The 26,857-nt window shown below is 36.6% G+C and overlaps 4 protein-coding genes and 1 long non-coding RNA gene across 9 annotated transcripts; 4 read left to right on the top strand and 1 right to left on the bottom strand.

Annotated features, from left to right (window-relative positions):
* Nucleotides 1-60: 60 nt before the first annotated feature.
* On the top strand, nt 61-1,252 carry LOC114522741. The gene is made up of 2 exons (XR_003686938.1): nt 61-361; nt 1,078-1,252. It is a non-coding gene; the product is annotated as an uncharacterized LOC114522741 (long non-coding RNA).
* A 688-nt stretch (nt 1,253-1,940) lies between these two features.
* On the top strand, nt 1,941-3,686 carry LOC114522730. The gene is made up of 4 exons (XM_028543476.1): nt 1,941-2,118; nt 2,659-2,708; nt 2,823-3,082; nt 3,164-3,686. Exons 1-4 carry the CDS (start codon nt 2,045-2,047, stop codon nt 3,521-3,523), a joined length of 744 nt encoding a protein of 247 aa, XP_028399277.1. The 5' UTR covers nt 1,941-2,044; the 3' UTR covers nt 3,524-3,686.
* A 1,038-nt stretch (nt 3,687-4,724) lies between these two features.
* On the top strand, nt 4,725-10,940 carry LOC114535878 (DNA helicase MCM9-like). 3 transcript variants are annotated; one of them, XM_028557306.1, is made up of 9 exons: nt 4,725-4,766; nt 5,133-5,664; nt 6,352-6,537; nt 6,841-7,031; nt 7,593-7,893; nt 8,178-8,390; nt 8,666-8,885; nt 9,303-9,446; nt 9,861-10,328. In XM_028557306.1, exons 2-9 carry the CDS (start codon nt 5,268-5,270, stop codon nt 10,177-10,179), a joined length of 1,971 nt encoding a protein of 656 aa, XP_028413107.1. In that variant the 5' UTR covers nt 4,725-4,766; nt 5,133-5,267; the 3' UTR covers nt 10,180-10,328. The 3 variants fall into 3 exon arrangements, with proteins under 3 accessions (XP_028413107.1, XP_028413182.1, XP_028413043.1); XM_028557381.1 differs by lacking the exon at nt 4,725-4,766 and adding an exon at nt 10,465-10,940 and having other exon boundaries at nt 5,010-5,664; nt 9,861-10,045; XM_028557242.1 differs by lacking the exon at nt 4,725-4,766 and having other exon boundaries at nt 5,010-5,664.
* Nucleotides 10,941-11,008: 68 nt separating this feature from the next.
* On the top strand, nt 11,009-22,208 carry LOC114535698 (importin-13-like). Of its 3 annotated transcripts, none has more exons than XR_003688360.1 (31): nt 11,009-11,136; nt 11,953-12,078; nt 12,552-12,610; nt 12,835-12,943; nt 13,047-13,139; nt 13,420-13,473; nt 13,937-14,062; nt 14,188-14,345; nt 14,572-14,656; nt 14,748-14,870; nt 15,117-15,197; nt 15,506-15,586; nt 16,012-16,069; nt 16,269-16,318; nt 16,526-16,618; nt 16,719-16,863; nt 17,148-17,332; nt 17,432-17,458; nt 17,663-17,797; nt 18,035-18,136; nt 18,260-18,340; nt 18,453-18,590; nt 18,814-18,910; nt 18,987-19,039; nt 19,236-19,302; nt 20,469-20,527; nt 20,606-20,695; nt 20,784-20,885; nt 20,974-21,053; nt 21,379-21,474; nt 21,568-21,646. XR_003688360.1 is itself a non-coding variant. In XM_028557138.1 (31 exons), exons 1-30 carry the CDS (start codon nt 11,086-11,088, stop codon nt 21,419-21,421), a joined length of 2,751 nt encoding a protein of 916 aa, XP_028412939.1. In that variant the 5' UTR covers nt 11,009-11,085; the 3' UTR covers nt 21,422-21,459; nt 21,568-21,628. The 3 variants fall into 3 exon arrangements, 2 of the variants coding, with proteins under 2 accessions (XP_028412939.1, XP_028412839.1); XM_028557138.1 differs by having other exon boundaries at nt 21,379-21,459; nt 21,568-21,628; XM_028557038.1 differs by lacking the exon at nt 21,379-21,474 and having other exon boundaries at nt 21,568-22,208.
* LOC114536098 (tetratricopeptide repeat protein 4-like) lies at nt 22,170-26,228 on the bottom strand. Its single transcript, XM_028557480.1, has 11 exons — nt 26,020-26,228; nt 25,131-25,245; nt 24,844-25,002; nt 24,454-24,531; nt 24,318-24,385; nt 23,825-23,881; nt 23,665-23,751; nt 23,257-23,495; nt 23,098-23,182; nt 22,846-22,928; nt 22,170-22,474 (listed from the first exon to the last, which is right to left on the bottom strand). The coding sequence occupies exons 1-11, from the start codon at nt 26,143-26,145 to the stop codon at nt 22,375-22,377; spliced, it is 1,197 nt and encodes a 398-aa protein (XP_028413281.1). The 5' UTR covers nt 26,146-26,228; the 3' UTR covers nt 22,170-22,374.
* Nucleotides 26,229-26,857: the final 629 nt, after the last annotated feature.

Below are 26,857 nucleotides of genomic sequence, written 5' to 3'. Positions count from 1 at the left end.
TGTACCCCCAAGGGGATACGCCTTGCTGACGATAATTAAAACTCTTATATCATGGGCTTGGTGCCGGAACTAAAAGACCTATAGGTACGGGAGTGCACGCATTATGGGAAAGGTGGGCAATGGCCAGCAGCAATTTGAAAACTAACAAGACCGAATACCCAAACCACAAGCGGTCATTTAATCCGTGTTAATCCGTCGCAGATATATCTGCTCTGGTTTAAATAGTGGAGTAATTGATCGGCGATTAATCACATTCATTTAAACCACGTTGTCTTTTCATGTTTCGTGCACGAAAGCGTTGATTCAGGGGTGATATAGAGTTAGTTGGATCACAGAGAAACAACTTGCGCGAAACATGAAGGTAGGCTATATAACAGAATTCCTTTCTCAAGACAGTTTCTGGCATGCTTCCTCCTTCAAAGGCAGACAGGAACTAGAATATTAATATTGAAGGACTGAAAATGTTTACAGTTACGGAAATTCGTCATGCTATTAATAAGACTAAAGAGATTGAAATCAGTTCCCTTGTTTCAATGATTTGCTCACGTGTTGTACGATACCATGATACAGAAGCCAAACTATCATTTGAAACAATTATCAGTGCATGTAGGGTCAGTAGGGACCCATCTGTAAAGTCCAGTGGGAAAAGGAAAATTTAGATCTAATATACAGTTACAGAGAGTTTAGTAATTAATGAAGAATACAAACATGCATGGCAAATATTACACGGTAACTTTAACTATGTCTGAATATTTTTGAGCTGAAAACAAAGGATGATTAAAAACTGTTTGATGTAAACAGTTTTGAGTCAACGTTCCATATCACTGAATAATTTAGCTCAGTGACAATGATAAACATAAAATATTTGGATATATCGTAAGGATCGATATATATCAAAGACACTCTATATGACCTTATACAATGCAATGTCGTCTTCAGACAAAATGTGTTCATTGATTTTCACTTTGGAATAGTCGAATATCAGTTTCAGACATATTTTTTATATTGTATCATATTTTTTATATTGTATAGATAATTCAGTATGTCATGTTTATTCGGATTTGTTTCGCTTTGCAGTTTCATATAGGCTATATTTCCTGTTGACGTCAGAAGAGGATGAGGTGCTTATAATTTAATTGGATTGATAGAAGTACTAGTACTCTGGCCTGATATACGCTGTTTCGTAGCTGAACTATATCAATAATATGATATCTTATCCGGATAAAATTTTAATTAAATTGTGAAAAACTTATCTTGGCGAACATGCGATTATACCTCGTTTCAATTTTCGCATTTCATTAAGACACCTTCGAACATACGTTTTCATAACGTTTCAAAGAATTGTTTGTCTAAGATGTATGAAGTCGATATAACTGCATGCAGAACATCGCCCAACACGACTTACAAGTTATTGTTTATTAGTTATTTATAACGTTCTTCACACGACTTCACTTTCAGACGGGTAACGTTTTCGAGCGTTTTCATTTTCGTTTTTCATTTTCGTTAAATGCTAAAACGGTTTCAAACACCGTCAATTTACAAGTAAAGTTTATTTAACATATTGAGCATATTTTCCTTGGATCGTGTGGGTAGGGCGTCAAAACAATAAAATAGACTAAAAAGGATTTTGAAAACGCTGGAAATCGACGAGTTCTTCGTTTTTCCGTCTGGACTAAATTCCCATTCGACGAAAGTATTTTTGGATGAAGATCATATAGATCATATAAAGATCATATATGCAACTGTTCTCATGGAAGACAATCTGCTTTTCATTTTTGGATTGGTTTTCTACGGACTCGACGCTTCTTGCACGGGTGCACTACGTCAACACGTTTTTACTTCGAATTCGACACGGATGTCGTTGATGATACGGAAATGCTTTAAAGCGCTGGTTCGTGGCATTGGCAACTTGCCGGAACACATCTTTTGCATCAATATAGGGGAAGTGCTGTTTCGACGACCATCCCTCATTTAAAAGCCGCACTTGCACTGAGTAAAGTTTATAACGGAGACTCAAACGTGTGTTTTCTTTGGCATTCGCAAAATGAAGATCTTTACCTTTGAGATTTTACTGTATTGTTGTGTAGCATCACAAGCCTCGATCAGTTGGAGACGAAGGTATACGTGTTGTTACTGCTTTGTCATTTTCGAAATTTTATCGAAACAAAAGATAAATAGTTGCAAAGTAGTAAATTAAAAGATAAATATAACATGTAGATAGGTTTCAAGAACACATGAAGTGAATGAAAAACACGCCATAGTTAAAGCACAACCATTTTATAATAAATCATAAATGCATCGCTGAACTCGAGATAATTTATTGGAATCACATGGTCACGACATCAGTTAGTCTTCAGAACTTTTTTAAGCAATCATGCTATCATATTTTTGGGGGTAAAACTAGCTTTAATTTCGACAATGCGATCCGGTATATATAAAGTTTAATTTAATTAACAGGGTAATGTGTTGATTAAGATTAGTTCTTGTTGAAAATGTTATACATTTGTTAATTATCTGTTTAACCCGAATAAGCATGGTCTAATATGGTAAATTTATAACGACGGAAGCAGTCAGGCAGGCGTCAGACGTCTTGTCAATGAGTCATTCCGAGTGAAGCATATATCCTGACTTTAATTGACATGTGATTTTATTGTGTAGAACTCCACCCTCCGAGAACTTCTCGAAACGTCAAATATCCAAAAATCTTGGTAGGCATATAGCTATCACGTTGTATCGCCTTCGAAATTTCAGCATTCCCAGGCAATATCTTCTTTTATGACATGTACAATATTTACAACTGTTCAATTTGGACTAATTTATAGGTCCCTTGCAAGTCAAGTACGGCCAGATCACATTTGACGCAGAAGGCAACGACATTCCCACAAGCAGATATTTTAGCCGTAAACCACACGTACCAAACTCAGCTTCTGGTATAACCATTGGCAGGGGTTACGATCTCAAGCACCGAAGCCAAACGCAAGTGTACAGTGATTTATCAGGGATTGGATTGTCAAGAGCAATCGCACGAGCATTCTCAAAAGGAGTTCATTTAACAGGCCAAACGGCAAGAAATTTCTTGAAGGTGAAATATTCTGTATTTTCTTCTGTATTCTGAGTTTTTAACCATTTTGATAAAAAATTCGAATCCTAAATTTTTTTTCAGAGAAACAATCTCCAAAGTTCTGTCATTACACACGAACAACAAAAGAAACTATTTTACATCGCTTACGATCCCATAGCTGCTGATGCCAGACGCCTAGCAACCAAACCAGACGTGCAAAGAGCATACGGGAGGACCAACTGGGCCCTATTGAACAACGCAATCAAAGATGTGGTGGTTGATTTACGATATCGAGGGGATTACACGCCGACAACTAGAAGAATGATTCAACGTGCAATTGTAGCAAATGATTTGCAAAAGTTTACACTACTTATGAGTGATTCAAATTACTGGCTGAACACGATCAGGGTACCGAGAGATCGATTCTTGCGGAGAAAAAATGCCTTGATTCATGCTGGATAGAAATCATTGTTGTCAACATTTTCATATACATATATCAGTAGATATATTTCCTTGTTTGCTTTTAGTAGCTAAAGTTCGTATTAAAATCATCGTTTTGACTGGCCTGCCATAAAAATTATTAAAATTTGCTAACCATTCAAACTAGAAACGTGTATGTGGTCCATATATGCATATTGTGCTTTGACCTGGCCTGAACCATGCAGGTCTAGGCGTAAAGGCGAACGTATCTATTTCACAAAATCCAGACCAACAGAATAAGATGGCCTGGACCAGACCTGCATGGAGCACGGTTTTTGTAATGTGAATGGGCTTCCTGACCAATTTTCAACTCAATAATATAATGTGGCGTGTTTGGGGTCTTTTCCAAGTATTTTGTCAATAAGTTGGCTATCCCGGATACCATCAACAAGAAAGACCGTGTGCATATAACCTTGAACCCCGATTATACTACGCTCAAATTATTGGCTAAAATTGGTACCCGTCCTCAGTTTTATTAGTGTTTAGGGTTGATTTCAAACGTACTCTTAGGATAAGCATAGGGCAAATGGAATAAGATATTTCTTCTAGCCACGCAGCTATTTCGCATTACACTGGCATTACACGCGTTACACTGGCATGAATCACTTGCAACGGACAATAGAAATATGCAAAAACATATTGCTATACAAAATATATAAAACGTCGCGCTTCTCATGTGCCGAACGCATTTAAAACAATAGTTAATCAATTGAGGTGTCTCATTATCTATTGTTTTTTATGCGTTTGGCACAGGAGAAGTACGCCGTTTAAAATAGGCCTTATTGTTGGGTGTGATAGGTGTATAAAGTGCACTGTCCGTTGGAATGTTCTTTGAGGTAATAAAAGGTGGTTGAATTTGAAAAACTTAGACTTGATATCTCTCGAAAAAGAAAGGATCGTTTGAAGACGTTTAGGAAAAAGTTGGAGGAATCCTGCTCAGGTACAATGGCATGTTTGGTTTAAAGAATCTGTTTGTTTGATCTTTGGCTTTGCGACTCAATTCATCGCCGTGACCGTGTTGAGTTGAATAGCCAGAAGACCGCATTAGCGACTTGAAGCATATTCTTGCATGCCGATTTTCGTGACTTGAAATGACACGCGCATTTGTATCCGGTGGGCAGATGTTGAAAGATCATCACAGGGTCAGAAGATGGTGCACGTGGAGGATCGTCGTAGGATCAGACGATGGACGACGACACGGGTGTACAAGTGGAAGCTAGTTGAGGTACATACTTTAGGTATATACTAATTAGAATGATGCATGGTTAATGTCATTAACTGCATGGTTTATTCTCAGAATGATTCCTCCTGGTGGTCCAACATAGCCGATTAGCCGGTATATTCACAAATCAAGTGACAAGTTTTCGACAATGCATGATAACAGGAAATTTCTCACAGCTTTTAAAGAGCGCTTTTAAGGTTTCTCTGATTTGTCACTTGGGTGTGGACGATTTAACAGCTGCGGAAGATACATGATGGCGTTAAAACAGTTTGTCATTTAGCCCAACCCGTGTTTTTCTCCGGAGCAACATTTTTGTTTCCAGGCAAGTATGGGCATGTTTTTCTTCGATTATCATTCCAGTTGTTTCAGATATTTAGAGTTCATGGATATGAAGCCTGGCAAATGGTAATGTTGCTGCCCAGAATTGCTGCCTGAAGGAGGTTGAGTTCATGCTAGTTGCGCTGATTTCTGGTGGGGATAAGCCGATAAATATACAATTTTCTAATGTTGACTAATCAAAATCTCGACGACGAGGAAGTACATTGCAATGCTGTTTTTCAAAGTTTTCTTGATGAAAAGCACGAACGAGAAATGACTGGTATTCTTCTTCATTCTGACGCAGAAGCATGTTATTCTGTGGTGGTTAATTCTTTAGAATTGTTTGATTCAAACGTTGAAGTGAGTCAACTGCTTGTCTCTAATCCAAGAAAGATGTTACCTATATTTCATCAAGCACTGAGAGAGTGTTTACGGTTGCTTTATGGAGAACATAGACTAGCTGAAAGTATGAAATTAAAAAAGAATGCCTTCGTTAGGCTTTCTAATCTTCCAACATGTCCTGAACTGACTCGTAATACCATACCTAGGTCATCTGACATTGGAAGACTCTTAGCCATCACCGGTGGGTTTACTTCTTAGCACATTATATACCCTGCAGCACTTAGGACATTATACCCTACTGCCCACGTACACTGCTATTATTGTTCAACAATTATTGTTCAGCTTTGTTGTTGGCAACTGTAGTCTGTAGCTGTGATGGTATCTGTACTGGGTGCACAACATTGTTCAATACCATCCTGTCCACAGCTATAGCTTGGATTTCCTTCTTGTGCACAATTTATGCATGTTAAAATGCAGAAAGTATTCCTACTTAAAGAGATTGAACTTGATTGAACTTGCGCAGTCCGTGCAGTCACAGTACCAGGGCTCCAATTTTTTATAAAAGATGGTGGCATTCATTGAGGGGTGAGGTTATAGTTAGGAGAGGTAAAACATAATTATATTCACACATAATTGTAGCAATTATTCCATCTCTGGTATTCAATATTTAAACTGGTTCCGAATCGTTTGGGCAGTGGCTCTTTGAGTACCTAACTCTAGGAAGTGCCCTATTCCATTTAGAAGAAATGTACTCAAACTAGGTACCAGTTTTAAGATTATTATAAGTTATAGACACCTACATGGGCACATATATAATCTGAATGTTGTTTTAAAAAACGATTCAATGACAGGATTTTATTTTAGATTCAAGATGCAATTTAAATAAAAAATAATAGGTAATTTTAGACAAATATATTCCACTGTTTAGGCATTGTAACTCGTGTGGATAGTGTGAAATTGGTTGAGTGGCAAAAAGAGTTTGTTTGTAACAAATGCAGATTTGTATTCAAAGTAACTGGTGATTTTGAAAAATGTTATGCGGTCAACAAACCAACTCATTGTCCATCTCATGAGGACTGTTCATCAAGCAAGTTTTCATGTTTGTCTGAATCAGGTGAGTCGATTTTGCAATTTTTGTACAGTAACAACCAAGCTGGCTTATTAATATACATCAGCAAATTGAACCCATGTCGTGAATCTGTACAGTTACATCCCAGGAAAGTTTTTAAAATGGCCATTATGCTCATGCCTATGACATTAATTGATATCTTGATGGACAAGACAACAGTGAATATTGGCCTGAGCAAACACTCTGAAATTTTATTTTTTGTGTGTATAGTTATGCTTAAGTTTTAAAGCAATAACCTGTGAAAGGATTTTCTTTCATTAAAGCACAATGTTTTTCATATTGGTCAAGGGAAACCTAAAAGCTGCCGTGACTATCAGGAAATCAAAGTTCAGGAGCTGATTGAAAACCTTGGTATAGGAACTATCCCAAGATCAATATCGGTTGTGCTTGAAGATGATCTTGTGGACTGTTGTAAACCGGGAGATGACGTCACTGTTTGTGGCATAGTAATGAGAAGATGGAAGTCTGTTAAAATTGATGTAAGGCAAGAGCAATATATAATACACTACACACAATACACAATTCAATATTTTATGCATTTGAAAGTTTCCGCATTGCAAGTCAAACTTTGATTAATATTTACGAGCCAGCTAGTTTCCCATTGATATTAATCTGCTGCTACAAATTTATTACGTCATTATAGCAAGAGTTAAATCAATTAATCAAATACACCCGCATCTTGTTAAATGTAGTTCCTAGTGGATTGAAAAACATCCTGATTTTCATATCAATCAAACTCTGCAGAAAATAACAAAAAATTCGTTGTCTCTACCTGGATTTGAACTCGCATCTTGGGTATCTCATTCCATGTACAGTACAATCGCTCTACCAGCTGAGCTATCGAGCCACTGGGTTAGGTAACCAATTTTATGCTCGACAGACGATACAGCAGAGTTTTTGTTCTCTGCAGTGTCAGACTAAACTAAAAGTAAATAACGTATCTCTAAACGTGGTTCTAAACTACTGAACTTAAAAGTTCAAATCGCACAAACTTCGAATAACCGTTATTAATTTGTTGGTTTGGTGAATCTTCTTGGTAGACAAAATGCGATCTGGAAGTGGTCGTACAAGCGAACCATGTGGATGTACACAACGAACAAAATGGAGGAAATATTGTGACAGATGAACTAAGAACTGAATTTGAGAACTTTTGGGAGGAACACAGGGTTAATCCTTTAGTAGGTCGAGACCATATCATTGCGTCAATGTGTCCACCGATATTTGGTTGCTATGTTGTTAAATTAGCTGTTACACTTGTTTTGATTGGTGGCGTGAGAAGAGTTGATGAAACAGGGATGAAAGTTCGCGGTGAATCTCATCTTTTGCTTGTGGGTGACCCTGGTAAGAGAGTACAAGCATGGCACAAGCAGTGAGAGTGTGAAACAACCCTATTACCTTCACCCAATATTCGAAATCTATAGACTATATACCCTCATATCTAACGCTTGAGCCGTGCGAGCCATGAGTTTACATTGACAGAAAATAATTAAATCTGTTATCACCGCCCATTAGTCTCTGGGACTGGGTGAGGCACAGTAATACCGTTGATTGTGCACTGTAGTAAGGAGAACAGTTTAGTTTGTTATAAAACCAAGTAATTGAAATGAATGCTCGCGTTATTACAGGCACGGCCAAATCGCAGTTCTTGAATTTCGCCACAAAGGTTGTACCAAGGTCCGTTACAACAACTGGTGCTAGTTCAACAAGTGCTGGTCTTACAGTTACCGCAGTAAAGGATGGCCCTGAGTGGGCGCTCGAAGCTGGGGCATTAGTCCTTGCCGATGGAGGGTTGTGTTGTATTGACGAGTTCGGTTCTATAAGAGAAAATGACCGTATAAGTAAGTGAACAAACTTCTTCAAGTGAACTGTTTAATATTATGCTACAGGGATGCCAAGTGCGTGCCTAACTGCTTGAATATTGAAAACCATATACTATACTATATAGCTAATATAGCAGATATCTGAATACAGCAAATTTGGGTGCGACCGTTCGTTCTCCACGTTTGAACCTGAAGTGAAAAAAGGGTATATCTTTTTCAAGATTCTTTGCCTTGTATACATGGCTATGCAAATCTGTTTGGCAAGAAAAGCAAGTGACTAGTATATTTTTTAGGTATTCACGAGGCAATGGAACAACAAACTATAAGCGTAGCGAAAGCGGGCATAGTTTGTAAATTAAATTCAAGGACGACCATCCTTGCTGCAAGTAATCCGAAGCGAAGGTACGACCCACAGAAGAGTCTTACTGAAAATACAGACATCGAAAGCCCTTTGTTAAGTCGTTTTGACTTGGTTCTTGTGCTCCTAGATGCTCACGTTGCAGAATGGGACAAGTGAGTAAAATAATTTCAGTCTGTATATAAATATATGTTATTTACGAGATTGGAGGTCCGTATAGGGAAATATTTCCCCCTATATGGACCCTCCAATCTCGTAAATAATATATATTTATATACAGACTGAAATTATTTTAATGACTAAAACTGGTAAATAATAGTAAATAATTTATTTTTTTCTTCTTGCGGTCCGAATTCATATTTTAGCGTTGGCTATGTGCTTTTAAATCTCGCGCGGCCTCATACGGACCGCTCGCGTAGCCAATCCGATTGCAGGAAACGCTAAAATATGAATTCGGACCGCAAGAAAAAATTGGTTACTTCTTGCATTTGGTTCAAGCACTGCTACAGGCGTATGTTCGAATGTACATACACTTTGTATTCCTCTAACATCTACCATCTAATGTTGTTTAGGGTTGTTTCAGATTTTATTCTTAAGAATAAGAGAATTGGTGAAAAGGATACCGCAAATTCTCAGTTGTGGAGTATTGAGAAACTCCAGGCATATATCTGTCTGGTTAAGACGTTTACACCATCCCTTACGCCGGAAAGTAATAGGTAAGATATGGTATTTTGTTATTTATGATCTATGTGCTTAGAATATAGATTTTAAATTCATATGCTGCACGTTTCTCGGCCACTCAAAGACGACGTGAAAATGGCGAGTAAATGGCGTGACATGTCTATATTTGGGCGCATCACGCCATTTTCACGTCTCACGTTCACGTCCTCGTGCTAGACTGTGGAAAAAGGGCTAAACAACGTGTTAGACTGTGGAAAAAGGGCTCAAGTTATTGCTTGTGCATGACCGGCTTGTTACTGCGACTAAAACAAACGTTACTGTAAGCCAGTCACTGTATATAACCCAGTCCTTAGAATATTTCTTAGGCCTTTGCCGTTCTGCAACATGCACAACCTCGCACCCAGGGTCTTTTCTCTGTGTTCAAGGCTGAAACTGTCGTTTTTATTCAGGATACTCAGTAAATACTATCAATGCCAAAGGATGGCAGATACCCGAAGCTTGGCTCAAACTACACTAAGACTTTTAGAAAGCCTGATTCGTTTGGCTCAAGCACACGCAAGATTAATGTTCCGTCATACAGTCACGTTACAAGATGCGGTGATGGCGGTTTCACTTGTTGAATGTTCAATGCAAGGTACCGCCATTTTGGGCATTACAGATATCCTGCATACCAGGTTTCCAAATGACTGTGAGAGAGAGTACAAAAAACAAGCCGAAATGATACTGAATGCATTGGATTTATCAGATTTGCTCGAAAATAGATCATAAAGTTTATTTGTAATATGAAGTGAAATGAAGACGAAATGTTCGATTACTGGGTGCAGAAATGCAGGCTAGACTGCAATTATCATACTAACTCTCCTGACGAAGGCCCTCAGGTCGAGACGTCAAGAAGTGTTTTGTCTATTTTGGCAGTTGTTATACCACATTTGATGCTAAGTTGTTTGAAGACGCTGCCACGCTGTTTCTTGGTTATATTGGAACTTATCATAAGTACAGCCTCATTAATTTATTAACGGATTAAAGATAATCTCAAATCTTTTTACTTTTTAGAGTAGCTGGAGGGGAGGAAACACCTTCTCTCCCTGAAGATGCAGCTTAGATGCCACTCATTGGGAGTTTACGTTTTAGCTCTATCTGTTACCCCATGACATGCCAAAATTATTTTAGTTTTTTGTTTATAGCAAATGGTTCCGATCAGCTTTGTTGATATAATGATATTTCACTGTATTCATGATAGGTGATATAAAACGTTCTTTAGTATGATAGGTTAGAGAATAGAACGTGTGAAAACAATCACCAAACATTGATCGCCTTTCGAAAGGTCAATTTCCAAATGACATGTACAAATTCCTGTCGTATTTGACGCAGCTTGGGTAGTCGCCCCAAGGCTGGGATCTGAATTGTGCACAACCTCCCCAAACTATAGACAAAAACGCGTCCCAAAACTGAATGAAAATGAGTAAATGCGGGAAAGAATTATAACAGACAAACAATGAAACAGACCTCTCAGTAAAAATAAACAAATAAAACAGGTATTATGTTAACAAGTTACCAGACTTCGTTGTTCTTTGTTTTTTCGCGCGGTGTACTCAAATTTCAAATATGGCGGCGAATTTAAGTCCTTGACATTTTTCATTCGGGAATCTTATCTCCCGAAGTGTCTTGTTCACCATGGAGGAAGAAACACCAAGCCTGGATCAAATAGTTAGTCATACTGAACAGGTTAGATAATATTTAAATCTATGTGTACCGGTTTGAGCTCATCTCAGGAACCAGTCGAGTTTTGACAGTAAACAGAAGTGTAATATTATCTGTCAAGTCGTGGGGTGATTTTTCAGTTTATTTTCTACGCCAAGTATCTGTGACTTGGTAGAGCCCTATATTACGCATTACAATGTGCACGAGCTATTGGAGTCGTATTGTAATTCAGAGATACGTGTAATAATATAACAGACAATGAGACAAACCACAAGAATAGTATGATACATTCATTTTGGAAATAATTTCTTCCACAGCATGACGGACACAACTTTGATAAATGCGCTACTTTCCATAAAATGCAAACTATTTGAAGCACCCAGGGTGCTTCTACAGTAAATAATTTTTACCCTTTATTAAACCACATTACTTTCTAGTAAAAGTAAAAGTAAAGTAAAATATAATGCTAAAATATAAGCATGAAATCAATTTTAATGACTTTATTTGCACAGTTGACAGCATGTCTTGAATCTTATCTAAATGTAAAGAAAAAATCTTGTTTAATGATTCTTCTAAATGCAGGGATGCTAGGGATCTCTAGTAGGACACAGGGGCAAATTGATAAGATGCTGAATTGCTAATATTTCTTGATAGCTATTTTCTTATATAAAACATTCTTAGCAATGGTGCTGGTGATACTATTGAATATTCTTTAGCATTGCAAGAACCTACTTATATTTTTTAAAGTTTTGACTTAAATACAGTAAACTTTTACAATTTACGACATAATATTTCTATCGCTTTAGTAAGGATGCAACCATTTTATTGTGATTTTACTAGGCTTTGTACACCCTGTACAGTGATCCAAACCTCGTGAACAAGGAGTCAGCTCACAAATGGCTTTTGGAAATACAGAAGTTACCACAAGCTTGGCAAGTATGCTGGAAATTGATGCAAAATGATAAGGTATATATGAAGTAGAAAATTGAGAATGTCACTATTTAGGTATGTAAAAACTCAGTAGCAAAGGATTTTAATTTAACGGAATTTAACAGCTTTTCATAACGGGTTTATGGAAGCTTGGCGAATCATAAATACTTTAGCAATTCTATCGTCCATCATATATCCACATCAATTGTGGTATAACAATTATTGCATTCTTATATTGCATTTGATGAGAAATTATTCAGAGATGTTGCTATGCTGTTCATTGCTTGTATTAATTATCTACAGCAAATAATATCTTACTATCTCTTTTGTTTTGCTTACTTTCTTTGCACCCCTATATTTCACTGTTTGATACAAACATGGATCTCCTAATATATGAGTAGCTTGCTCCGTTCAATTTTTTTGCTCGAAGTGATCTTATCATCTTGAAACATAACACAAAATTTCATACTGCTATACTGTATACATAAGTGGTTTCCTTCATAATTTAGGCCCCAGAAGTCCAATTTTTTGGAGCATCTTTACTACACTACAAAATAACCAAATATTGGTAAGTATATAATTTTTCTTCATTCTGAAGACTACAACAAGTGGAGTGAAATTTAGAAGCTTTAAACTGTAATTCCACAGCTTCAATTAGTTCAATACTCAACTCTGATTCACTTGTCAACTTTAGCAGATTCGAATTTTATGAAAATTTAGAATGGTTTTGTATCTTCGTTTTGTTGTGAAAACATGCATTCTTACATGTAATTGTGGAATTTTTACATGTAGGTCTGAGCTCCCGGAAAATCAATATGAACAATTAAAGTCAGAAGTAATTCGTTATGTTATCACATTTTGTAATGGAACCAGGATTGTACTAACAAGATTATGCATTGCGGTTAGTTTGCTTTTGTAGTAATCTGGATGCGTGATTAGTTGCGAAATTTACGTAGGTATATTGAAACCACAATAAGTCAAATTTATCACTGTGTCCTATTTAGCTAGCTGCATTTGCCATACAGACAATGCCTAGACATTGGTCGAATGTTGTAAAGGATCTTGTCAAAATATTTGAAGAAGCCAGCAATGCGCAGGTAATGAACTCCTTCTCGCTTTTGCACAATTTTTTTATAACCAACAACAGACATCTTAAACCTATTGTCTTCACTCTAATGAAATAACATTATTTGGCTGCCCCTCGCATCCCTGTTGGGAGAATGCCTTACGTGTTGCATGTAGAATATTTATGAACTAATTTCCTGGTATTGCAACAGCGCACACTTAAGATAGAGTATTGCTTACGTACAGTAGTTGAACAAGAGTTAAAAATAATTATATATAATGATAATTATATATACCTCTACTTTTTTGTAGTGTACTGATTTAAGACCCATTCTTCTCGAAGTTTTGACCGTTTTACCTGAAGAGGTAAGTTAACTTGATGCCAGCTTTTTTAAATTCTATTGGAAATTACGGTTAATTATTTTATTGGGTCATTGGTTCACATTAAGCGTTAAAAGTATCATGCAATGGTGAATGTCAAACTGACATCGAAAAATGTATTAATACTAAGAATACTATTAACACTATTAACACAGTTAGAACTTAGACATAAGCCTTGTTTGGTCCAGAAGGGTCACGCAGGGTTACATCGTTACAGGTAAAGATGGATCGGCTTTATCTGGCAATATTAGGCGAGCATGGGTTACTCCATCGCTACGAAACTCTCAGAGTTTCGGCCGTGCTAGTTTACTGACTCGTTGACATTACTCGGTCAGTGGAAGGGTGTGACCAATTAGAGCTCGAATTTGGCTTCTTGAAGGTTTAGACTGACTAAGTACCATCTATTCTAGTAAATTATTTCTTCAGCTACTTTGTTGCTGTTTTACAGTTTCGTTCATCAGACTTCATGAATGTTCGTCGTGCAGAATTACGTCACGAGCTTCAGTCATCCGTTCCTGTTGTGGTAGAAGTTCTTGCGAGTGCTTTGATGTCAGAAACCTCCGTCAAACTACAGGTAAATTCATGTTTTGTACAGAATAATAAAACACTAACAAAGACACACTTTATATTTTTAGAAACACCATTAGTCTATGGCGAAGTTTAGCAAGAAAACATTCTGTTTCATAATATTTATTTCAGGCGTTAAGGTGTTTGATAAGCTGGGTGCAATTTGGTGTGTCGTTGTCTGATGTTGATATCCTGGAACCGAGTCTTATGTTATGTCTTAAAGATGAAGAGCTGTTCGACACTGCTGTCGATGCTTTGATCGAAATAAGCACATGTCCTGATAGTTACAGGTATAGTACACATTGATCACTATAAGGTAGAGTAGGAAAGGAGAGGATACTTTAGGGTAGAGTAGGTAAATAGGTTTATTGCATGTGCAGTACTGTACTATGCAAAATGCTCACTCACTACAGGAAATTTTTCAATTTGTATACCATTTGTGAAGCAAAGGTGAAGCCCCAATGTACTAGAGGCTAACAGTATAATAAAGAATTCGCTATATTCGTTACATTTTAGGGAACCAACATATGTTAGAAAATATATAAAACGAGCTGTCGAATTGGGAGACACACTCAAAACTGCATTTCTGTCCAATGATGGGGTATGTCAAAATAGAGCTTACAAATTTCATATTGTGGGCCAAAGTACGCAGAGGAATTATGTTGATATTATTTCTGGTATTTTTTGGCTAGGACAAAGCTGTTGGGTTGTGCAGATTTCTTGTTGCCCTCGGTGAAACGCATTCAAAGATATTATTGAGCAGCAGTAAGCCAGAGGAACAACAAATCTCGGCGACTTTTATCAGCCTGATATTAGTGAGTTTTATCAGCTTGATATATGTGAGACCAGCTTTAAATGCGCCTTAAAACGTATCCTTCAAAAGGCAGCTGATCTGTGTTACCCCGTAGCCCCTGACAGCATTGGCAATTCACATACATACATGAAATAGGTTATGTAATGAGGTACTGTACATGTACTGTACGATCCGGAGCAACATCGTTCTGGCTTTTGAACAAATGTCCTTCTCACCCAACAGTTTTATTATGTTTATCTTATTGTAGGATTGTACAAACTGTCCTGGATATTACCCTACTGATGAACTATGTAGTGAAATGACGTTTACATTTTGGTGTTCGTTCCAGGTACAGAAAAGATTTCATACTAACTCTGCTGACGAGCGTTATTAGATTATTAGCTGAGAAGTTATTATATAGAGTACGCTGCCACGCTGCTCTTTGGTTGTTTATGAATGAAATTAAAGATGAACTATATTTTAATTGAAGAACTCCTTTTTTTCACCAATCAAATTAAACAAGCATTTCAGAATAGACATGATTCGTGGATGCAGTTTTACCATCATCCCGAAGACATGATATGTTTGAACATAAAATAATATGACTATATATGCTTGTTTACAAACAAAACTTATATGAAGTTTTGATCTTCCCAGGATGAAATCGAGTACGCTGAACCAGATGTTCTGCCTCAAAAAAAACAGGACTATGGATCACTTTATATCGGTTTGACACAAGTAAGGGTTCCAATGAAGTACATGCATTGTTGTCATTGTTTCAGTGCTCTTTTTGAAATCAGCTTCATGGTTTAGTTTTCTGTTTGTTCAAGAAAAATAAACGAGGGAATGTTTCTCAACCTGGTACAGATATTTGCAGTATATTTTAAAATACGGTTGATAGGGGTGAAATGACTAGACGTGAACGATCATTGAAATACTGAATACTAATAAGTAACCAGCTATTGTGTCCAGTTTTCTCAATGAGTTTCAGTGCGAGTGAATTTTTAGAATACAGGCGATACTCTACTTTGAGGAGGAAATTCGACAATTCCTATTTGTAAAATATATTAATCGTACAGATCCAGATCATTCGTGCAATGATTCGCGGATGATTATTCATTGATTTATGACTGATTATGATGACATTGATTCTTAATCTTGAGGTATTACTAAAGAAGGCACAATATCCTCCCGATTCTGAATGGTCGGGTTATAATGCAGGTAATCCATTGATTTAAAACTGATACAACTCATCGATTTCAATCTTTTTTTAAACGATTATGTTAAATGGGCGCGTTTGGCTACCGCGTAACTCGAGGCCAACCCAAACTTTTTCCGGACAAGAGTTTGTGGGAGGTGGATATTTTCAGCCTTCCATTTTTTTTTGGTAACATCCGGGTGAAATATTACCTCCTTTTAGAGGAAAGAGAGCAGTTTCGCTGCTACCGACAAGACGTGGCTGACACTATGGTAATGCTCGTTTGATTTTAACTCAAGCTTGTATGAATTAACAAAATGTGAGATGGTACCAGATTGTGATTTTGAAATTTTTGACCTCGAAATTTTAGTCCTTGCATTAACCATCATTCTCCTGGTTGACTTGGGCTTTACACTAACTATTGCTATTGTTTATTGTGCCGAATCCGAAATATATTTTTCGTAATTTTTGTGTTCCAGATGCACACTTATCGTTTACTTCGTGAGCAATGTCTTAACATTCTTCATGGACAACTATCCGAGGCGTTATCTAGTTCTCAAACTTCGTGGCAGGTATATCTACTACGTTAAACCGCATTACAAAACTTGAATCCAAAAATTGGAGTAAAGGGTCGTAAAGATATGGTATCACAAAGTTTGTTTTTCCTGTCAGGTCGTCGAATCAATTCTGTACTTGATCCAATCCGTGTCAGGTTATGTGGAGGCCACGGAAGATACATATCTACCGGCAATTTTAGCCATGTTTCCAAAAATACCATCTCATCATTTGGTCTCACAGACTGCTCTGTTGATGATTGGTAATGTACTTTTTTCCAACAACATATAAGATGAAATGCTTCAATGCAGTCCAGATGTAGCATGTGTTAGAACAATCTGAAATGCGTTAATGTATGTGTTAACGAGCCACGCTGTTGCAATACAAGACATCTTGACGCAACGCAATTCGGAGACCGAATTTAGTGATGCTATTCAGGATTACTGAACTTGATCTTCCTCCCGGGGTAAGGACCCCCGATGCCATTTGAAAAATACAATCTTTAGTTAGAATATTTAGAACAAAAAAGGGTTATTTTTGCTTTAGGTTCATATTGTGATTGGTTGAAATGCCACCCTATGTTGCTGAAGTCGGTTATCCCTGTGCTATTGGACAGTATATCTGATGTTACACTAACATCCGCTGCCACACAAGCATTGCGGGATATTTGTCAGGAGTGTTCACGTGACCTCGACCGGGAGAGTCTTATCGCAATAGTCAATAAATGTCAGGTAAATTGATCATTTTCCCTGAAACAGCCTCTTACCGAAGTGCTTTATTGGAAAATATAACGATGCTTGTGTTAAATTGCAGTTCAATTGTTTTTTTAGATTGCGTTGAATGAGTCCACGTTAAAGGTAATGCAAGTTGAACTATGTGAACTGTTGTGCATTTGAAGATAAGTCTTTCCTTAGTTTTGTAAAAACCATTCTTGCAGCTTAAGCAATTAACTCTTGAAGATAACCTCAGAATAATGTATGCATGCATGGTTTACTTGAAGTTATCTATCCGAACATCTGTGGTTTATCTGGATTACATCTCTCTATATTCGTTTTCCGCAGGATCGAGAAATAATCCGTTGCATGGAATGCCTTGGCCATGTTCTTGCCGTCCAACCAGTTGCGGATATTATGAACTCTTTGGAAACAGTTGTTGCTCCACATATCATATTTCTCACTGAGTTGGCAGGAATACAGGTATACAAAGATTGATATGTGTAGTACCATTAGCGAAGCAACATGCATGCCGTCACGTTGAATTGAACGTTGTTAACTCTCGACTAATGCTAATGAGACCAAGTACGGTTCGAAATCAGCTTAAATATCAAGGGACGTCTAAAAAGGACGATTCTGCTGATTGCATCATTAAAATATTAAAGATTTTTGGAATGAAGTCGGACATGTTAAAGTGTCTACATATAATTGTATTTTTAGCCATCAACGTCAATCAAACAGAAAGTTTACATTGAAATCCAGCTATTCGCGATACTGTTTAAGTGTTTAGACCCTGAAGATCTTGGAGATAAACAGCATCCGGTGAGTTGCAGTCTTTTCATATTGATATTTGCGTTCTGCGATGTTTTGTTTCGCAAAAGTATTTTAGAATTCCGTAATTGTAAATTTAATGCATTTTACATCTGCATGTAAAATTTTGTTAAGGTTTATTTGGTGTTGGAGAAAGTATTCTCGCCGCTAGCCACACTCGGGAAAATGTGGATTGATGATATGGAGGTCCCTCAGGTTAGTAAAACAAATTTATAAATACAAAGAAATTTCCTCATTGCATGGTTTAAACATGAAGCTAATTGTATGATCATATTGTTTAAAAAATTATTCTGTTGCATCTTATTAGATCGTGTGTCTATGTCTTGAACGTGCAATTGGTTCTGTTAGAGAAAATATGGGTGGCCTGGTATCGAGTATTGTGGAGTTATTGGTTGACCTTCATGCGAAAAAACCGCGAAGCTGTGTTCTTGATACAGCAGTTATAGTAATGCCACTATATCATTCTTAATTGCTCTCATAACAATTACTAGGCAGAAATTTTACTGGATTAACATACTATCGAAATGTTGGAAATTAGGTTTCCATTCTTGTTAGGCCTTGAATTGTGTTTTTTGCATTTTTTTTTTTCGTGCATTAGTAATAACTTACTGACAATCTGGATTCTCGTTGTATTTATAGAGAATTCAACTTACTACATTAACTTTTAGGTTCTTGGGATGTATTCAAAAGAAAGTCAACACCAGAAGGTTATGCTCATTTTTTACGAGAAAATGACATTATCGACATTAGAGTTGTTGGAGAAAGGTAAGAATTAAGAATGGCCGTAAATCGCACCAACTATAAGATGTAGTTTTAAAACAATATTCCCTTTGTTTTCAAGATTTCGCTAACAATCCCGATGTCATACAATCGTTTATGCACTTTCTCACTCGGGTAAGTGCATGCAATGTCACTAATCATGGTTAGGCACTCAGCGATCATTACAAAATAGAGAACGTTGCCAAAAGTGAGGTCTTGACTTGAGCAATTTTTGCTACAGTAGAGTGTGAGAAATATATGTTTTCTTGTGCGTGATATGAACAGATCTTGAAGGTTTTAAGAACATGGTCAAATTGTTTTTTCCATGTAGGCAATACGCAGTAATCCTTATATAATGTTTGGGACAAACAACTTACATAACAGCTGTTTTCAATGTGGTAAGCACATAGATATTATAAACGGTACTGAAACGATAGATAATGAGGTACAGGGGCGGCGGAACATAATATATTTTGGGGGGGCTAATTTCACGAGGCGCCCCCATGGTTGGCGCCGAGCGAAAATTTTTTTGAATTTCAATGCTCTAGATCTTCGGAAATGGCTATTTCAGAGTGTTACTTGCCACTTTCATCGTAGTTTTTCATGGGCAAACACAAACTGAAAACGGCACAGCGCGTGTAGTGATATCTCCTACATTTGAAAAATCATCTCTCAAATTCTGAAAATAATTTCCAAACAAAATGGCGGTCCGAAAATAATAACAATATGCAACCACGAATATTCTGCTGTTAAAGACAACTATGAAAGATCAAAGAAAGTCAATTTACATTCACTTGATCCGTATTACAATATAGGATATCTTATTAGCATTTAATACACCGGCGAGCATTAATTTGACGACTTCGTGGTAACTTAGTTTGTATATTTGCTCTCCCGTTCTGGCTTTCTTCATGAAATTTTTGGGGGGGCTAAGCCCCCCCACTTTTACTTCTGGGGGGGCTTTAGCCCCCCTAGCCCCCCCTGTTCCGCCGCCCCTGATGAGGTACATATCTTATCAATTAGCCTTTCTTACGATGACGAATACATGTGTCGCCATTTTTGGGGTACTTTCTTTTTAAACTGGGAGCGCAAGACCTTGTCAGGGCGGCTGTCTTTAATTTTAGGCTTAATTTATTATTCAAATGGTCTATTGACTCTTAAAAAATGCTTCTTACATTGCTATTATTGTTAAACGCATTTGAGAAAGTTGAAAGTACCCCAAAAATGGCGGATATTCGTCATCGTGAGAAAGGCTAATTGATGATCCGTTATTTCAAATATATTTGCATATAAATAATTGAGCCAGGCTGCTGCGATGTCTCTTACTGACAGTAAATAATAGGAAATGTTTTTAAACTCCGTTCAGCAATGGAAGTAGTAACTGTTCTAAAAATAGTATCGGCGGCATGCCTTGCAACGCATATAGGGCGATAATCTTGCAACAGTCAATCTCTTCTCATATAACTAGCAAATATCTACCTGCTAACTGCACTGCAAGTTTACGGAGTGCCTATATTGTTCTTAGTTTTATTATAATAATTTATATATTATAATAATTAACCAGGTTTGACGGCGCTTACAAGACCTGAGAATCATACTGTAAAGGCCTGTTGTGGGTTTTTTGTGAGTATATTGTCTGTTTTCGTTATCGTTTGTTTCCTATAAAAGCATCTTAATTCATTTCAAATGCGTTCCATGTAGGTCGCCTTTATAAGATGTTATGAGAGTCAAGAGAAGGCCAGAGAGACCTTAGCACATTCTGGACAACATCTTGTAAACCAAATACTACAGGTATTATATGTCGTTTTTAATCCCAAACGAAAATCAACGATTAAGTCTGATTGGTTTCCTGTTTGGTGCAATCGTTTTTTTGTTCCAGGGGGTAGGTGGGCGCGTACCTCGGTACCATATGGACAGTCTAGCTGAAATTCTTATGGCGTTGAATGCCAATTGTGTGGCATTATTATCCACGTGGCTGCAGGTTTGTGACAATACATGCATTCCATTCTTTCCATGCTCAACCCTTTCAAATTTTTCCAATTTTACTAAAAATTTTTAATTGTGGTTAGGACTTACTTCGCATTGAAGATTATCCCTCAAAGTTAGTAACATTAAAACAAAAGCAGCAGTTCACAAGTTCTGTATTAAGGTAATAAATGAATATGACATATATAGCCATTTACTGTTTATATAGCCATTCATTCCAACATTTTTGTCCATTTTTCTCCCTCAACTGAAAATGCAACTGACAAAGAAAGCGCTCGATAGACCAGAAGTATATTCCAATGTATATTAAAAAACGAAAAATTGCAAGGAAACTTTTAGAGCTATATCCAGCAGCAAAAAAAACAAAGCTACTTTGACATTCTATGATTCCAGATGCAACACCTAAAATTTTTTCTATAACTTTTGATGCGATTCCATCGTTTGATAGATGCAAATGAGCGAATATTTACTAATGCTCTAACGTTTAGGTTCCCTTATCATCATAACTCACCCACTCATTCGCATCAATGAAAAGACGAAAATCGCGCACAATCAATCGCAGCACAAATGCAAGTGTATAAAATGCAAGTGTATAAATGCCTCTTACAAAACTATTTTGGATCATTAGTAATTACTAAGTGATATATTGTATTTGTGTGATGATTTATTGATTTCAGGGAACGGGTACATAAAAGAAGGTTAAAGGAAGTGGTGAAAGAATTCTCTCTTATGTGTCGTGGTTTGCATGGAACAGCTTACGCCGCCGCCACGTATTGAAAATAATTCGTAAGGTATTATTTTGACGTACTCATCAACGGCTATTTTTCACCATAATGCAATTGAAAACTCGGCAGACTTCAAAGCGTCTATTAAGAGGTTGCATATGGTTGCGTTCATTTGAAGAGTTGATGCATGGCATTGAACGATTGTATATCTTTGTCATCATACCATGCACAAATTGATGGCACAAAGACTTCAGCCAAGTCTCAAGGTCTATTGATCATGTTTTCACTCATTGCAATTTGCAAGAACGTTCTCGCAGGAAAGTGAGCTTCATAATTTGGACATGTTTAGATAGATAGTCTAGCTTGCGAGAACTCGCAGTGAAATTTTTTTGCAATTGATGAAAAAGAAGTGCTTATAAGGTATAATTCAAACTTGACAATCAAGCGAAGCAGAGCATTTTGCGAGGCAAAAAATGTAAATTCGGGTCACAGAATAGTGGGATAAAATTTTGTATGTCATTTTCATGACAGTGTGAATAATTAGGAGAGTGGTTTAATTTTATTGAGATTTTTAATATAGTCTTGTTTATACTTGATTTTGGTTTATTCATCTTGCTTATACACCCTGTGTTTTTTTGCTGGGATAGTAATGTCTTCAAATTCAAATACACGCTATATCTCAAGGGTAGTGGTTTCAACTCTGCGTATACTAAAATTAAGACATTATTCTTGAGAGCGAAGTTATATTCAAAACGTGTTTCACCTATGATATAGTCTATATTTTGATTTAAATTGTTTTTGAAAAGAAGTATCTTTGACTAAAATAATAAACGATGGTGTCCCTCCATACACGACATATCTAAAAAGAATGAGAGTACACAAATTAATGATTAAGTTGTTTAATACGTATACTTATTACCCGTGCGCGAAGTCTGTACAAAGAAATATCAGACCGAAGTCATCTTTCTTCGCCATATGATAAAAAAGGAGTGATGATACACAGTACTGTATAGGGTTAGAAAGTAAAATGGATTCATCTGTTTCTTTTTCTGAACTGTCTTGTTTTGAAATATATATATACCTAATTGTGAAAGACAATTAAGACATGCAACCTTGAAAAAACCCCAAAGTTGGGATTTTGTTTTGAAGATATTTTATATACTTCAGCATTTTTCAAACATCTAAGTTCAAGTGGCAGTGATAATCAAAGAGTGAAGACTATATTACTACCTCGGATCTGATAAAACGTTTGCTAGACAGGTAGTCTGTGAAACGAAAACCAAGCCGTTCTTTTCCACATCCTCGAAATATACCTTGGAATAAATTTAGAAATTGTTATGAATCGACTTGGTAGTGGCAAAGGTACGATGGACAAACGACAACAACGGGGAAGAAGACAAGAAGAACATTTTCTCGATCCATACGAAGATATTGTAATCTGGGTATAAATGCCACACTGAGTATGCACATGTACACACATACTTCTAAATGTGAAAATTGGTATTTGTTATCAATATCCCATGGAACGGCTTCAGAAGAAAACATTACTTCCAAGTGGTCTGAGAATCTAAAGGCAATAAGGAATGTTTCAAATATGTCAGGATATTGTTGATAACGATTCCAGGAAACCCACGTATTCACCTATGATTCTCGTTGAATGCTTCAATGAAATCCGTCTGACCATACTCCGGGTATACAAACAGAACAGGCCAATGCAAGATTCCATCGCTGTCTAAAATGACCTGACCTTTCCCTGGGATGTGTTGGTTGTTTAATCCAAGAGCTCTAAGTTTGTCAAACTCTAAGTTGTTGTCTTCTGTATCTGGTTCATTACCGGTATTCTCTTCCCCAGGAATAGGACGCAACGTAACACCTCTATTCTGAACATAATAAATTTCCATTTAATGGCAGCACATATTTTGCGCATTTGTTTATCTTACCAATGCGGGAATAATGACACAAAGGTGAAGGGCGTTGATTAATAAACAGTAGGAGGACTTTTCCAGCAACCTTATATAAGTATATTATTTTAATAAATAATATGCTCACCTTTATAACTTCAATAAGCCGATCTTTCGACTTTTTTATCTTACTTTCTTCTGCCTTTTTCTTTCTTTTATCTCTTTCATATTGTTTCTAAATAATTTCTTGATAAGTCACTCTCTACCGTCTCGGATCAAATTAGTTAAACAATGAATTAAAAACTAACCAGTTTTAAAGTTGCTTTCTTGAGAAGATCTTGAAAGCTTTTCTCATCTGGATCATACTTACATTGAATGACATTATGAAAAATACACATTTATGACATTAGTTTTCCGTTCTGGTCGACGGTCGGCTTTTGAATAAAATATTACTTCTCATTTTTGCCGTTTAAAATTCATACTTCGCTAACTAAAATTTATATTTCGCTATTTATACTTCGCTAACTTTTTCAAGTGCTTCCTTGCATATCAACAGGGTGACGGTGGGAAATCCTTCAAAACCAGGACGCTTATAAATAGATATCTAAGCGCCCTGTTCAAAACTGATAAAGAAGGTTATAAACTGAAAAAAGTTAAATCCCTTTTTTGAATTTTAATAAAAAAGAACCTCCACTCGTGCAGCCTCTCATTAGGGTAAGCCTTCCATATCAACTAAGCAGCTGAGCCTGAGCTTCATGATATTGAGTGTTATCAGCGCTTCTCATAGCCATAAAAGGATACAGCCAAGGCTTCTTTGCACCAAGTAATTGCGTCATTGTATAGTTCCAGTTCCATGCATGCACATGCACCTACACAAAAATTTTCTTTAGAGTCCTGTTTAAACGGTTTTTGGAGTTATCATGTGAAAATACCATACCACGAAATATTGCTTTAACATAACTAGGTTGCATATTCTTTGCTTCTGTTGCATCATTTAAAGATGTTCGAAAGTTTCCTAAAAACGTGGATCAATATTGACCTGATTATCTCCAGAGAAAAAATGCTGTGAAAATTGTGTTAGCATTTATTTTAAAATAAATCAAATTATAACTGGTACAGTGATCTTACAGATAAGACATACTTTTGGAGGGTCTACAATACAGCTAGCATACATCTAACTATTCTAAACTATGAAAAATGCCTTTGGCATGTGTCAACTATACTTGCACTGCAAGAAGCACTAAGTCGGTCCTGGTTTGAAGCATATTGACCTGTCACAATGGCCAATACTATCCTGCTAAACCTAAATCACAGAAGGCATACCTACCAATCTTAAAATGTGCATTTGCTCGGTTGGCATACAGTGTTGACATAACTGTATCAGAACAATTTATTTTAATCCCTTCAGTGTACACTTTAATTGCTTTCTTATAATTCTTTTTCTTAAACTCCTCATTGCCATCCTCTTTATATGAAAGTGCTTTGGCTTAGAGAAAAATTATATAAATCATAAAAGCTGAAACAGAACACAAGGCCCTAGATGTCAGTACAATGTCAATGAACTAAACATTTCAAAGCACGTCATTTTTACATGCACATTTTTGGTACACCTACTATTAGGATCATCTTCCTCAAATTTCAAAGCTTGCATTGCTGCTATGGCAGGAGCTTTCTCAGGGTCAACCTCTTCTGGGCTTTTTGTCATAAATAATGGTATGTTCTCTAATTCCTAAATTAATAATCATTTCCTATTATTGGTCAAAAACAACCGAGATTCTGACAAGAAAATTCCTGACTTTCAAACACACAAAGTCAGGATGAGTGTATAAACTTAAACTATGAAGGCATAAAATGTAATCTTGAAAAAAACTAGAGCACAGAAGCATTCAAATAAATTACTGTAAACAAATTTGATAAATTATATATTCATGTAATTATTGCTGTGGAAATGCAAGAAATTTAATATGGTATTCTGTAACTTTTCTAAGCATGACCATAGCAAGAAGCTTGATTAGGGAGGATATTCCTATATTTGTCTTTTGTGCAATGGTTTTCTTCTAAATGTGGTTGTTCCTATGGCATGTAAACATGAGCATATAATAATACACCCACCCCTCAATTAAGAAATCTGGCTATGGCCTGGCCCTGTATCTAGGTCAGGGCTGTAGCTAGAAGCTTAATTGCGGGGTGTATATTCATAAATTCATCTTATGCCCGACTGATTTCTTTTGCACGCTGTTGTTCTTGCGGTAGATAAACATGAATATATGAATATACACCTCCCAATCAAGCGGTCTAGCTACGACCCTGATCTAGGTAACCAACGTTTTCATTCATTCTTGGACGTAACACCCTAAGAGGAAGAAATCATGCTTGCTGATCTAGAACCTTTGGTGTAGGTGGATGGTATTCCTGGTATTTATAACTATAAGCATCAGGGATTTCTACATCAAAAGTCGTGTGGTCTGATTCTGTGGATCATCCCAATCTCTCATACGCCCACCTCTTCCCAGTTGTCCTCACTGAGAGGATTTGCATATCTGTAATTCTTGTTTTTCTCAATCATTTTATCAACATAAATATTTACGTCTTCGTCAAGTTTGGCGGCTAACGACTCCTTTTCGGCCATACTGTTATTAAAACAAATATTTATACAAATAATAATGACTTGGATTCATTTGAAATTAAAGAATCAAAAGGACTCAAATTCAAACATACTTCACCGCGGGATACTTTATGTAACGTCTAATATAAAGTCTTTAGGAGGTTACGCAAAGTGCGCAACTTTACTACTTTTGCTAAACTTTATGATGCATGACGATAGTGATGGGCGATACCAAGAAAGAATATCAATTCGACTACGATTACTTTTTGAAAAAAGTATCGCGGTATAGTTTACTCAAACGATTACTTATTGGCTATTGCATAACTCTTCAAACATATATAAATTGAGTAAATTAGCTTGTAGGTACACCACGTAAGTATTTAATAGTTTGCAAATACTGCAAAGCGTTCGGTCCGTTAACCCGGGGCTTCATCAGTGCAATTACCTGAATATTACCTGAATTGCACTGATGAAGATCCAGGTTAATGTCACCATGCAAACATACAAGAATATTATTATTACATATACATTGGTCACAAAAATTTGGAATTGTGTGCGTCATTGACATATTGAGTCATCCTAACAACAAATTAGAATTAGGATTTTTTACGATTATTACAACTTATAATTCACTAAACGTCCACAATGCCACATTGTTTTGGTTTCATTTTTCACTTTGCTGATATTCTCACCTTTTTACTTTAATAACGTGCATTTGTAAATAGACTGGAATCTT

Source organism: Dendronephthya gigantea, unplaced genomic scaffold (genome assembly GCF_004324835.1).
Source record: "Dendronephthya gigantea isolate DGI-Jeju-01 unplaced genomic scaffold, DenGig_1.0 000000F, whole genome shotgun sequence".
NCBI classification, from domain to species: domain Eukaryota; kingdom Metazoa; phylum Cnidaria; class Anthozoa; order Malacalcyonacea; family Nephtheidae; genus Dendronephthya; species Dendronephthya gigantea.
Note: the sequence above shows the minus strand (reverse complement) of the source record. Positions and strands in the feature narration are given on the sequence as shown.